Genomic DNA, 14,006 nt, shown 5'->3' on the forward strand with positions numbered 1-14,006 from the left:
GTGATAATACATTCTCTTTAATTCTATAAACAGACATAATTTCTTGTTCAGTTACGAAGTTCCGCTGTTCAAGTCCTGTAATTGCTGTGTCGAGAATACCGACTAATTTGTCAATCGAAATTTTTTCGTTTTCAATAACTTCTGTTACTTTCTTCGCTATCGGAAACGAATTATAATGACGAGGAATTTGATTTAAATCATATCGAAGACGGAGTACATCAAGATGAAATAATACATTTAGTAAAGAATTATAAGCCAAATAAATTAAAAACATCTGCCCTGAAGATAAGGATAGTGCTGACAGATCATCTTCCAATTCATTGCGTGCTGCGCCGTTAAAAATAAACAAAGGATATGCCTTTATCCACTTTTTGTTTAATGGACATCGGAACATGCTTTCGCTTTGTAGATCCTTTGATAGCTCCAGAATCGGAAATTCTTTTTGACATAATCGACTTCCAATTCATTACGTCGCGGCGTTCCCCCCGCCGAGCAGCGTGAAATTGATAAACAGATTTCGGATTTCAAAACATACTTTCGCTTTAGATCCTTTACATATTAACAAATAGATATCGGAAATTCTATTTGATATAATCGAAAGTTTAAGCTTACTTTTATAAAATTGCTCTAACAGTCTGCAAAAAATAATAAGCCGGATCCAATTAGAAGATTAAGGAACAATGCAATCTGAAACATTAACTGAATTAGATAATTTTAGCTTAGCTTATACTGTCTGTTATCATTAAACGAACATTTGTAAATGTAATTTGCGCACACGCACATTCGCAGCCATAAAGGTCTTAAGCGCACGCTTAAACGCCTATGTGCATGCGTCAAGGCGACACATGCGCAGAAAGTTTGTAGCTTTGAGGTCCGGATTATGGGTGTCCGAATTAACGACTTTTGACTGTATTACATTTAAGGTAAAATTATGTACATAAGGCAGAAACTAAAACATTTTTAAGTTAATAAAACTGTTGTTTATTAACTTAAAAATAACTGCTGTTTTTAAGTGCGATATTTTATTTAGTAATGCTGTAAATCTTAACATACATTTAAACAAAATATAATTTTTTATTGCATTATTTAAACCAATTAAGGGAAGTTCATTTAAGGAAAATTTTAAGGGAAGTTCATACATCATGTAAAACCATTTATGGTATTCTATCCCATGAAAAATTTACTTTAAAAAATAGAATCATGCAATTAAGATTTTTTAGTTATCATTCTACAAAATTCATAAATAAATTAAATTAGATATACAGTACAAAGTCTGTAATCCGGACTCGTCGGGACTTCAGCGATTCCTGATTATAGATCATCAATTTAAATCTAGTAAGATGACATGCAGAAATTATACAATTAAAAATATGAAACCATAATTTATGAAATAAAGAGCAATTATGATCTAAAGGGTATCAAAATTTACAAAAAAAAAGTTTAATATTTATTTGTTTACTTTATTAAACATTTCTTTCAATGTAAGTTGTTTAATTTGCTTCGTTTTTTGTGCTAAATGCACATGCGTAAACATTAAATGTGCATGCGTAACATTAAACGTGCATGCATAAAGCATAAAAAAAAATTGTGGTTTTGAGGTCCGGATTGTAGATTATTCCGGATAATGGACGTCTGGACTACAGACTTTGTACTGTATACAACGATCTTTTTATGTGATATCCTATTTCCATCTTCCAAATGATTCTTTCCTGCGATATTCTGACAAAAAAATAGTCTTCTTCTTTTGAATAAATAGTTCAATGAGGACTAGAAATTCATCGAATTGATGAGGTGTAATGCAGAAGTAATTAAAAGAAATTTCGTTTCGTTCAAGCATATTTCTTCAATTAAATTATTTGCATCTCCTTGCTGCAGTCATTTTTAACATATTAATATAAACCACTGCATTCTGCTTCTCTTACACAAAGCAAGAAGTAAAATAAGTTTTAATCAAGCAGAAATTAAATCCATTTTCATTTTAAAATGTAATTGTAAAAAGTCAAAATACCACACAAAAATTTAGCGTTTTTCCTCAGGTTTCTGATATGAAGAACCATTTAGTGCGAGCATATGACAGCTTTTAAAGTGAAGGTTGGTGTGAACTGACGTATGCGAAAAGCGTTTTTTTTCCGCCTTGCTGCTTTCGCCCCAACAGACCAGTGTGAATGCAGCTTAAACCAGCAAAAGAACTTTGAGTTCTGCAGATAGTATTAATACCCAAACAATTAGATTGTGTTGGGGGATTTCGAAACTAAAGACTATACACATGCTTAGTATTATACAGTCAAAAGTCGTTAATCCGGACTCGTCGGGACTTCGGCAGTTCCGGATTATAGATCATCAGTTTAAATCTGGTAAGATGGCATGCAGAAATTATAAAATTAAAAATATGAAACCGTAATTTATGAAGTAAAGAACAATTATGATCTAAACCTAAGGGGTATCAAAATTTACAAAAAAAAAAAAAAAAAAAAAAAAAAGCTTAATATTTATTTGTTTACTTTATTAAACATTTCTTTCAATGTAAGTTGGTTAAGTTGCTTCATTTTATGTGATAATATTTTCTCTTTAATTCTATAAACAGACATAATTTCTTGTTCAGTTACAAAGTTCTGCTGTTCAAGTCCTATAATTGCTGCGTCAAGAATACTGACTAATTTGTGAATCGAAATTTTTTCGTTTTCAATAACCTCTGTGTCACTTTCTTCACTATCGGAAGCGAATTATAATGACAAGGAATTTGATTTAAATTATCTCAAAGACGGAGTACATCAAGAGGAAATACTACGTTTAATAAGGAATTGTAAGCCAAATAAAATAAAAACATCTGCCCTGAAGATAAGGATAGTGCTGACAGATCAACTTCCAATTAATTGTGTGCCGCGGTGCCCCCGCCCCCCACGCCGCCGCAGAGCAGCGTGAAATTCATAAACAGATTTCGGAATGGTTACAGAAACAAAGGATATGCCTTCATCCGTTTTTTGCAGCAATTCCACATTTTGTTAAAAAAATAATAAGTCGGATCCAATTTGAAGATTAAGGAACAACGCAATCTGCAACATTAACTGAAATATATAATTAGATAATTTTAGCTTATACTGTCCGTTATCCTCGTACATTAAAAGCGCATGCGTAAACGTATTATGTTCATGTGCACACGCATATGCGCAGCCATAAAGGTCTTGCGCACATGCGTCAATGCGATGCATGCACAGAAAGTTTGTAGCTTTGAGGTCCGGATTATGGGTGTCCGAATTAACGACTTTTGACTGTACTTGCAAATGCTTCCCCATTATCTTGCAGAAGTATGGTGGCAATCTGTTAGTAAAAATGATGATTTTTTTTAATGTTGAACCACATTCCTGATATATATGGCTGAATTATAATAACTGCCTTTTAACGGTCATCTTGCTTTTATTTTCTAAAATTGAAAGGAATTAAAATTTTATGGAAATAGTAAGTTAATGGGTTGTAAATGAAATTAATGGAATCATTTTCATTCATGTATTCTTAATTGTTTGTATATGTTTTCTTTTTTAAAAATACTATTTTAGTGGCAGATCATATACAACAGCATTATCAAAATATGTGTTCGCTCTCTGAATGTACTAAAATGTATTCATTTGATCTTGAACTACTTACGCACTTGTGTTATTTACATTACTTGTAAATTTTAAACATAGAAATTCAAGTGCAAAGATTTTCCTAATTTTGTTTTATTTCAAAATTTTTGAATGTTTATTCATCTAATACTTATCTGTTTACAGGATCATAAATTAAACTGTGCCTATTGCTGGAAATCTTTCACGAAGAATTTTGATCTTCAGCAACATATACGCTGTCATACTGGAGAGAAACCATTCCAGTGTATCGTATGTGGCAGAGCATTTGCACAAAAATCAAATGTGAAGAAACACATGCAGACACATAAAGTAAATTGTATTTTTTCCCCAATTACTTATATGCATTAAAAAAATCATTTTAATGTAAAATGGAAGGAAGTTTATATTCTTATTTCATTTTGTCAAGGAGTTCTCTTTCAAATCTGTTGTAATTTTGTTTCATTGATTCTTCAAATTTAAGTCAGCACTTCGCAAGCAGGATTTTCAACACATTTGAATGTGTAGCGAGCAAATCTAATCATTACCACTATTAATTCACTTGATGATTTATTAACATTATTAATTTGAATTATCATAAGAAGGTTGACACACCTGCTTCACCTAAAAACATTACCTCATTTGGGGTTTCGTTATTTTCAATCTCCAGTTTATCTTCAATATCTGAATCATTTGCACCGACTTCTAAATATATGTATGTTGGTGGTATTTCATTGGGAAAGCATCGTATTTAAGTAATTATTGTCATTCTTTGAAAGTTTGCTATCATTACAAGACTAATCTGATAACTTACCAGCAGTTATTTTACTTTTATCATTTTGGGAATCATAAAGCCATTTTTGGAATGGGTGAAATTGCAAAATGAAACAAAAAAAAAAAAAGTTATTTTTTTATTTTTTTCCTTGCAATTGACATGATTAGTTCCTTGTGTTCAGAAGTTTGCTCTTTTTTTTAACTGTGATCATACTCTTCTGCCCCAAATGTGTTAAATTAATAATTAAACTGATACTTAGAAACCTAGCTAAAAATAGAAAGCTATTTGAATACTTTTGGCATGTAAATAAAATTGGTCCTCCTTTTCTTTTGGGAAAAGAGAGAATTTTTTTAAATTATCTAAATTTATTGCATTTAAAAATATTTTATGATTATTTTGTATTGTAGTATTCCAAATTACGAATATGTTTTTATGTAAGTTTACTTTTAAACAGTATCTATCCTAAAATTCCCTATTATTTAATTCTGTGCTAGTAATTGTTAAATTGACTATTAATATCAAATTATTAAGACTTTATATTAATTAAAGACTCTTATTAATTAAAAACTTTTAATAAAGTCTGTTCCATAAAAAGAAATGTCTGATATAATTTTATTTTGATTGCTGTGATATTTGTATTAGTGATTCTGTACTTCAGCTGAAATATGATAAAATTCGAGAAGATACACCTGATATGCCAAGTGAATTTTAGCTTTCTACTAGTAATGAAACTCCAAAAATTGAGATATGAAATTATGTAATAGAGTTTTAAACTTGATTTTTGCTCTGTCTGGTTTATACAAAAATATCTGGGAAATTTATTCAATGGAATGAATATTTACTTTTATTACTTTATTTGCATGAACTTAATAATATAACCAACTATTAAAATAAGCAAGATTTCAAAATATAATAAAGGTGATTTCTAATTTGTGATTAGATTGTTTAAATTTCTTAATTGACAGATTTATGAATACATTGTATTCAAATATTTTAGAGTAAATTAATTTCTGTTGATTGCATGTTACAAATATAAAGAATATTTGAAATTTGGTAAAGAATTTTATTAGGTAGCATAAATTTTAAAAAAATGAGTTGAAATAATTTTGTGTAGAAATAGTAAAATTAAATACTTTTCGAAACAAATATATTAATATCTTTTTTAATAATATGAATAATATTTGTGTAAATTATTACACATTTAGCAAAGGATTCAGAAAATAAATAGCATTGTCATGTCTAGATTTCCATCGAGACAGCCAACTGTCCGTAGCTTTAAAGTCATTGTGGCCCAGCTTTTTAGCAAGTTCTGCTTTGCACTTTAACATTGGGCCGCTTACTCGCACAAACTGTTTAGTAATAACAGCAAACCATTAATTAAGGGCCTCATCAACATCTGAATCCTTGCCTTCATGCTTCCATTTTTTGGAAGTTCCTCCTCGTCCTTCACATTGTGCCCATTCTTCTTTTCAGCTTATTCTTTTGTTTTATCAAGCACGAAATTGTAGTCTTTGCCAATCCGGTTATTTCCACCAACCGATGCTGACTAGTGTTTCATGGTTGTTGCTTGTTCTTATCCAGGAAACCAATTTTTTCAGCTAACGTCAAATCCCTTTGTGCCATTTTGGCAGGGGAGACAAGACATGTGCACAGTTTCACTGACTAAATTGGTCTGAAGAAACCTTGGTGTTTCGGTTTCAAAATGAGGTCAAGAGAGAGATAAAGTGCTCATCATTCATCCCAAAAAGGTGATGAAATGATAGCTTTCTCGTGTAAACTTTAATCATCATTGACAGGCGGGAATTCCTTTCAGGACACTCTATTGTTCATTTCCTCGAAACTCGGAGGTGCAGGTCAAAGAAAATGGTGTGCATGTTCACCTCCCACTAGTTTTGCTTTTGTCATGTACTTTAAGGAATTCCTGACCTTTGATAAAGCATTTTCGTGGGGAGCCGCAACTACAGATCCTCCCATACGTCGCAGACCACCTGTACATCCACTGTACGCGGCCGACTTGTGGCTTCTGTTTCTTATTCACTCTCACGTTTTTTGGTCTGATTAAAGAGAATTTTGGTCCAAATAAGCAAATAATATGAGACTATTGTACATAGGATTTGTTTCGATTCTTTAGGATTTCGTCCGAAAAAGCTGCTGGTTTGATCATGCGGTGGTCCAATTAACTGGATTCAACTGTATTTATTTTAATGTATAGATAATTTTTATATATACAGTGTGTCCTTAAAGTCATGATGCACTTTTGATCGGTCACAGGAAAGCAACAAACAAGATAGAAATGCGAAATCCTCACCAAACAAAAGAAAATCTCTAAGTTTCATACCTATTCACAGTGCGGTTCGATGTGGGCTCCATGCATGCCGTCACAGTCCACTCTGCAAAGAAAAATGGTCGTATCGCTTTATCATGCATCAGGCCTCACCACACGTTCACTTTAGGGCTGTTGCATTCGTACTCTATGTGGGCATGAGGATTTTCAGCAGCCCATATTCGGATGTTGTGGCGATGAACATGTCCACTAACAGGAAATGTCGCCTCATCACTAAACACAATCTTCAGCAGAAATCGGTTATCACTGTCGACCTCATGAAGCATATCTGTAGCAAACGCAAATTGTTTGGGTCTATCCCTCGGTTTGATAGCATGCAACAGCTGAAATTTGTAAGGGCTTCTTAGGTAACTCTTCATTATAGCCTCTATTGACTCATCACTAACCGATGGCCTGCCAAAATGGAGTTTATCCAACAAACTGCTGGTATCCTTTAACTGTGTATCCCACCGATTAATGTTATTTATATTTCTATGGCAGTTCGTTGTACACACTACGATATTCACATTGCATTTTGGTCACGGATTCGAATTTGGCAAGCCACAGAAAACACTGAACTTACCTCTGTACGGTCCACATCTCGACTGGCATGGGTGGGCTGATCTGCTCCTTCGCGGTTTGTGGTGCTGTGTCATCACCTGTTTGCGCACATGCTTGCACATAAAACTACAGAAACTTGGAGAGTTTTCCTTTTGTTTGGTGAAGATTTCACATTTCTATCTTGTTTTGTTGCTTTCCTGTGACTGGTCAAAAGGAGCACCATGACTTTATGGATGCACTATATTTGCAGGAATTTTGTTAGAGATTTTCTATTGCTATATATTTATGTACATTAGTAAAAAATTAATATTTAACTTTATTTTCTGTTTTTCATTAAAGTTCAGATTATGTACTGTTCCTTTAGTTTTCATAAATTTTTTTAAGGTGTGGCCTGATGGACTTTCAAGAACATTACCCCAGTTACCTCCAAAAAGCAATTCTTCTTGCAGTGAAGATGGTGAAATGACCAATGAAAATTCCTGTCCAGATGCTCCAGATCTAAAAAATGTATTTAGATTTTTCTTTTTTTTTAAATTTATTAGTAATCATTATCCATTACTTATAATATAGTAATATATTTTTATATGTAACAACACAATGCATATGTACACTGCACTAAAAAAAAAGGGAACAGTTCTATATCTTCTGTTCTACTGGACCGATTGACGAAATTCAAATTGCATTTTACATGTCTCAAAAGCACGACTTAGGATATGTATTATTTTTATATATAGCATTGTTTAAATACAGTACAAAGTCCTAAATCCAGACGCCCATTATCCTGAATGATCTAAAATCCAGTCCTCAAAACCACCACCAAAGTTTTTCTCGTAGGCTTTGCACATGCGCATAATAAAAATCTGGATTCTTAATTTCACTTCAACACTAAAAAAAAAAAAAAAAAATCTGAAATGTTTCAGATTTTAAATTACGTCCAAAGGGGCGTTTTTTAACGTTTTGTGTGTTACCTTTCTTTATTAAATATCATGTTCCTCGCACTTAAACCACAAGATCCAGTGCAACAGCAATATCGCAAAATAGTTTTAAAACGAGCATATCTTTAGAATTTCCGATACAGAGACTCACGCGCTGGAGATAAAAATGTTTTTTCTGCACAACGTTGCCATTGCTTGCTTTGAAATCCTTGAGTTTGTTAATCAAAAATTCGTCAAACTTTTAAAAAATAGGAAATCGATCATAAAACAAATTTCAAATTTCAAATTTGGTCTTCCACATGCTCATATTCGTTGGAGGATTACGTTATTCAAAATTCGATGACTCTATGTACCATTATTTTATGACAATGTGAGAAATATACATACATTTATGCAGATTTTCATTATTTAATTTCTTCAAATATAATGCAGGACTCTAACATTTTATGGCAACAGTTTGAAAAGTGAACTGACATTTATCCGTCCGACGCAAAATGCCAAAACGAAACTAATAGTCCTTCGGGATTCAAATCCCTTTGGACTAATAAAATACCTTGTTATTGAAGAAACAATCATTTTAGCATAAATTTGTATGATCAGCAATTTGGCTCCATTGCTGCATATCTGCTTGGCATACATCTCAAACCGAAACATTCCACTTAGATACATTGTTGATTTGATGCCAAGCTGGCGAATCATTATTTATTATACTTTCCTTTCATCACCGCATGTTTATCAAAACATGACAACTTGAGTAATGACTCATGTAGCAATCCCTAAACATTTTTTTTTTATGTCAGTAATGGAATAATAAAGAAGTATGGTAACCTTTTATGTTGCCATTACGCTTGGCTGAGGAGAAGAAATTTACCAAATGTTTCTTTCCATATGCTAAAAATAGATTTTGTTATTGATACTCATAGACTCAAAGATTACATTTAGGGCTATTTGAATAAATAGAAACTGATTTGTTATTCACATAAACCCAGAACCAGCACGAGGGCTCTTATGGCCACACCAAGTCGCAGAATTTAGGGCCCACAGAAACTGCATCAGGCAGTAAGATATTTAGCACTGGCCTCAATAAGGCTTAAGTATATGTGGGAATTTATTTATTCAGAACTCTGATAAGCCTTAAGCATGTGCAAGAAATAGACATAAGTATAATAAATAACTAATACAATTCAGGCTTAATTGTCTCAGTGCGCGATAGAAGCAAGATAAAATTTAATGGAACAACTTGTCATTAGTTTAATATCACTATACATATTTGGCTATGCCAAGCCCATGATGCATAGCCAAATATGTATAGTGAAAGATAGCTAAATTTGATGCTGATAGCCACTAATTTTAAAGTTTGCGGATTTTGTAAAGAAATGTAGAGAAGCGGTAATAAATGAAAATGATATAAAAGAAGTTTTTCATTGTGATGACAGTGCTTCTCAATCATCAATTAGTTAATGAATGGTGAAATTTGTAGTATGGTTCTAGATCCAGAAAATAGCACTACCGATAGTGAAGAAAGTGACAGAGAAGTTACTGAAAACGAGAAAATTTCGATTGACAATAGTCGGAATTCTCGAAACAGCAGTTGCAGGACTTCAACAATATAACTAGACAAGAGATTATGTCTGTCTACAGAATTAAAGAGAAAGTATTTGCACAAAAAACGAAGCAACTTAAACAATTTAAATTGAAAGAAATGTTTAATAAGGTAAACAAATAACTGTTAAGCTCTCTCTCTCCTTTTTTTTTTTTTTTTTTTTTTTTTCAATTTTTGAAACTCTTTAGATCATAAATACTTCACTATTTCATAAATCACGATTTAGTTTTAATTTTATAATTTCTACATGCCATCTTACTAGATTTAAACATGATCTAATATCCGGAAAAATCCAATTCGGAATCCAAGTCCTGACGAGTCCGGATTTTGGACTTTGTACTGTATAGGTATTTTGACACAAAATTGGACTTTTTCTGAAATGACATGCCAATTTTTTTCCATATTTCAATTCTATGACTTAAATTATGCCAAACTGCAAAGTTTTGTAAAAACTGGATGAAAAGTTTTTAAAAAATTAGCTCTCAAAATTTTAGCTCCTTGATGTTAATTCAGTTTGGTGTGTATATATTAATATCACTTTTTTATGAAGCTTATCTGATTCCTTCTTACACAGTTTCAAATTTAGGTTCATTCCAAATAAAATTGAGCTATTTTTTATGATTTATTTTTAAATAATTTTTATAAAGTTTTCGAAAAAAATTTTGAATTATAACCTATAAAGTTTTTTACAATCATCTTAAAGTAGATGTGTTTCTAAGCATACCTGCAAAAAATTAGAGCTTTTTATTTAAACTTTCCGAAAATATGTGTGAATTTATATATTGACGAATTTTGAAGTTGGCATATTTGTTGAAAGAGATAATAATGAAAATTTTGCTTAGACACTTTGTTAAAATTATTTGAAAATAGGAACAACGTGACTTTTTTTCTGCTCATCCGTAATGTAAAAAGATAGGAACGATGTGTATTATTATTTTATTTTATTTATTTATTTATTTGCGCTCCTGTAGAATGGAAGGGAAAGGAAAACAGGATGCTATATATTAAGAACTTCACGAAGTGAATTATTCTTGGCTCAAACTAAAAAAAAGTGCAAGTTAAATTTTTGAATTTCTCCTTAAATTTCGAATGAAATTTTACGAAATTTAATATTTAAGAATAATTTGAGTCGTAGAATTAAAATATGGAAAAAAAAATTGGTATGTTATTTCAGAAAAGTCCTATTTTGTGTCAGAATACGTATATTAGAACAAAGCTGTATGTGAATCTAATACATATCTTAAGTCGCACTTTCGAGACATGGAAAACGCAATTTGAATTTCGTCAAGCGGCCTGGTAGAATGGGAGATATAGAATTGGCCCCCTTTTTTTCTGCAGTGTATACATTATGTATTTTGTATATGTAATGCGTGTACAACATTTGTATGTGTAACAGCAATATAGTTTAATTTAAAATTTATAAAATATTGTATAGCCAAAACACACTAATTTTAACATGACTTGAATTAAGTTTTGCTGAAGTTAAAAGAAACAAAATCTAGTAATGTATTCTCTTCTGACATATAAACACACTCTGCATGCACAGTTAGATTTCTTCATTTATAAATCTTTAGTTTTTCCTTTAAATAATCATATTAAAGTGTAGATTTTTTAGTAATGTTATTATTGCCCTGTGTATGATTTTTTTTTAAATGGCCGATATACTTTGATGTTTCATTAATTTGGTAATTAATACATTTTGCATGTTTTTTGTAATTTTGTGCATGTAGAAACCTGAAGATGCATGTTTTATTTGTCAAATTAAAAAATTCTGCAAGAATAGTCATTTATAAAAATGGTCAAACATTTCTTTAAGGTTATATGTTTTTCTGTAAATAATATTAACTCAAACTAATTAATATGTCTCTTCTTTTTATATAACTACTATAGATGCTTGGTATCTCTTAGATTTTATAATGGATTGAAATAATGTCTAATATCGAAGGCTGATGCAAATCAAAATGAATTTTGATAAAATGGGATTGTTTTAAATTATAGCAAAATATTAACAAAATCCATTTTAATTATATAACAAATAACCTTATCTGTATGTATATTAAACATTATTGGATTTGTATATTATTTTTCTCTTTTATTAGGCTAATGAACTGGAGAAAATTGGCTCTGGAGAAGTAGACAAAAGTTCATATGCCTGTCCATATTGTAAATATATTGGTAAAAGCTACTATAAATTGAAAAGCCATATGAAGCAGCATGATACTGAAAAAGTTAGTTTTTTTATATTTTTTTCAAGATCATATTTGAATTATTTTGTATTTGTTGACTGTCTGACATAATCTTTTGATCTTATATTTTGAATATACACTTCATCTTTTGTCTTTAAAATAATTTTCATATTACTTCCCTTTGATCAGAAATCCATCTTCCCCAGTTTGTTAATTTTCTTATGTTTTAATCTGATTTCAAGTATTAAGAAAACATTTAATATGTTAACTGTTGATTGGGTGAAAAGTTAAAAATTTCAGACATCTCAGGGACTTGGTTGATTTGGATTTTATGGATTCTCATGCAGTGATTTTTAGTGAAATGACTAGATAAATTCTGGTATATAAATGAACAAAGCAGAATAAAATTAATGTGTGACGAAAATATAATTGCAAAAACTTTCCTCTTTAAAAAAAAGGCAATATAATGTGTGATATAATACAGGAATTAAATGCTGAATTTCCGCTCATTTGGGAAGACTGTGGCATGAAAAGTGGCAATGGCATAACGAGGGGGGCAAGGGGGTGTATGATGCCCAGAGCGGCGCTCGCCAAACAAGATTTTCCAGAAAATTTCAGATTTTATTTTGATCGATTTCTGGAAAATATATTTTAAATTAATAATTATAATATAATTAATTATTTATTTTTTGGTTTGTCTGATAAAATGTTTGCAGTACATCTTGCATATTTTGCAAAGGTTATAATTTTCCTTTATAATCTCTTCTATTTCTTTTTGTTAAAATGGTTGTCAATTATATGTTATTTCATGCCGAACTCACAATATCCCCTAATTTTTTTTAGCAGTGAATGTGACTGCAAGATATTACTCCACAGTAGAAAAGAAATTGAACCTAAAACTCCATTACAGATCTATAGAGAAAATGTTTTTCCAAACCTAAGAGTCGCACTGCAAATACTCCATTATCAAATGTGTACATTCAAAAAGCAAATTTAAATAAATTTTGACTATTTACAATCAACGGTGGGACAAGATCCCTTAAGTCATGTAGCATTTTTAAATGTGGAAAGAGAAAAATTTGAAATGATCGACTTTGATGAAGTAATTGCAAAATTTCCTTTATCTAAGGCAAGAAAAATGTATACATAGTTATTAATTGTATTAATGTATTATAATATTATATTATTATTAATAAATATATCTACTTATCTATAATATATATTAAACTTTTAAGCGTTTAAAAATTGTACTTTTTTAAAAACAATTATATAAATATGTAAAATAAATACCTTTTTAACTGATTCTAGATCATCGTATGTCTAATTATTCCGCCTACACAGATACATTTCCGAATTCAATGCTAGTTTAGTTTGGTAGTGACTATTCTTAATATATTTTAGTGTTTTATGGCAGAATTAGCATTTTATTATTTGCATTATTATCTTATTGCTAATGTATTCTATACATCATATTATTGTTAAGTATTTTGGGGGGGGCTCCTGCCCCAGGCACCAGTTATGCTCACTACGCCACTGAAAAGTGGTCAGAAAGATCTGAAGCAATTTACAAGAAGAAGTGGAAGTTTTTTTTTTTTTTTTTTTTTTATGGATCTCTCTCTCTCTCTCTCTCTCTTTTTTTAATAACAAGTTTATATTTTAAATAGCAATCTATAAATAGAAATTATCTGTCTTAAAAAGAAAGCAAATAAAGAGTTACTGTAATCTTTTTTCTTGAACAAAACATATTACTCAGCTCTTACTTGTCACAATTTTATGAACCCATAACTGTCATCACATATAAGTGACTGAGTTGTTGTTCATTGTTTTCTTATGCAGTTACCCTTCAGAAACAATTAATGCAGTTTAAAAGTTACTGCATTGGGTTATTGTATCTATTATTAAATAATGAAAAATCTAGATGTATATGTGTTCCTCACATTGTGGAAAAGTCTGTCACGTAGAGCCACCAATTTTGGAACACACAATTCTCCACCCAAACATGCACCTCAAAGCTTGAATTTTGA

General features: G+C 30.9%; 1 protein-coding gene across 1 annotated transcript in view; it reads left to right on the forward strand.

Moving 5' to 3' along the window:
* LOC118183938 (zinc finger protein 341-like) overlaps nt 1-14,006 on the forward strand; it is a 47,739-nt gene that overhangs the window by 20,180 nt on the left and 13,553 nt on the right. Inside the window, exons 5-7 of the mRNA XM_035353554.2 lie at nt 3,768-3,932; nt 7,643-7,765; nt 11,896-12,024. Coding sequence (XP_035209445.2) covers nt 3,768-3,932; nt 7,643-7,765; nt 11,896-12,024 — 417 coding nt within the window. The remainder of the gene's footprint in view (nt 1-3,767; nt 3,933-7,642; nt 7,766-11,895; nt 12,025-14,006) is intronic.

This window comes from Stegodyphus dumicola, chromosome 10 (assembly GCF_044657685.1).
Source record: "Stegodyphus dumicola isolate Sdum_Otavi_A_Nest chromosome 10, ASM4465768v1".
In the NCBI taxonomy this organism is placed as follows: Eukaryota; Metazoa; Arthropoda; class Arachnida; order Araneae; family Eresidae; genus Stegodyphus; species Stegodyphus dumicola.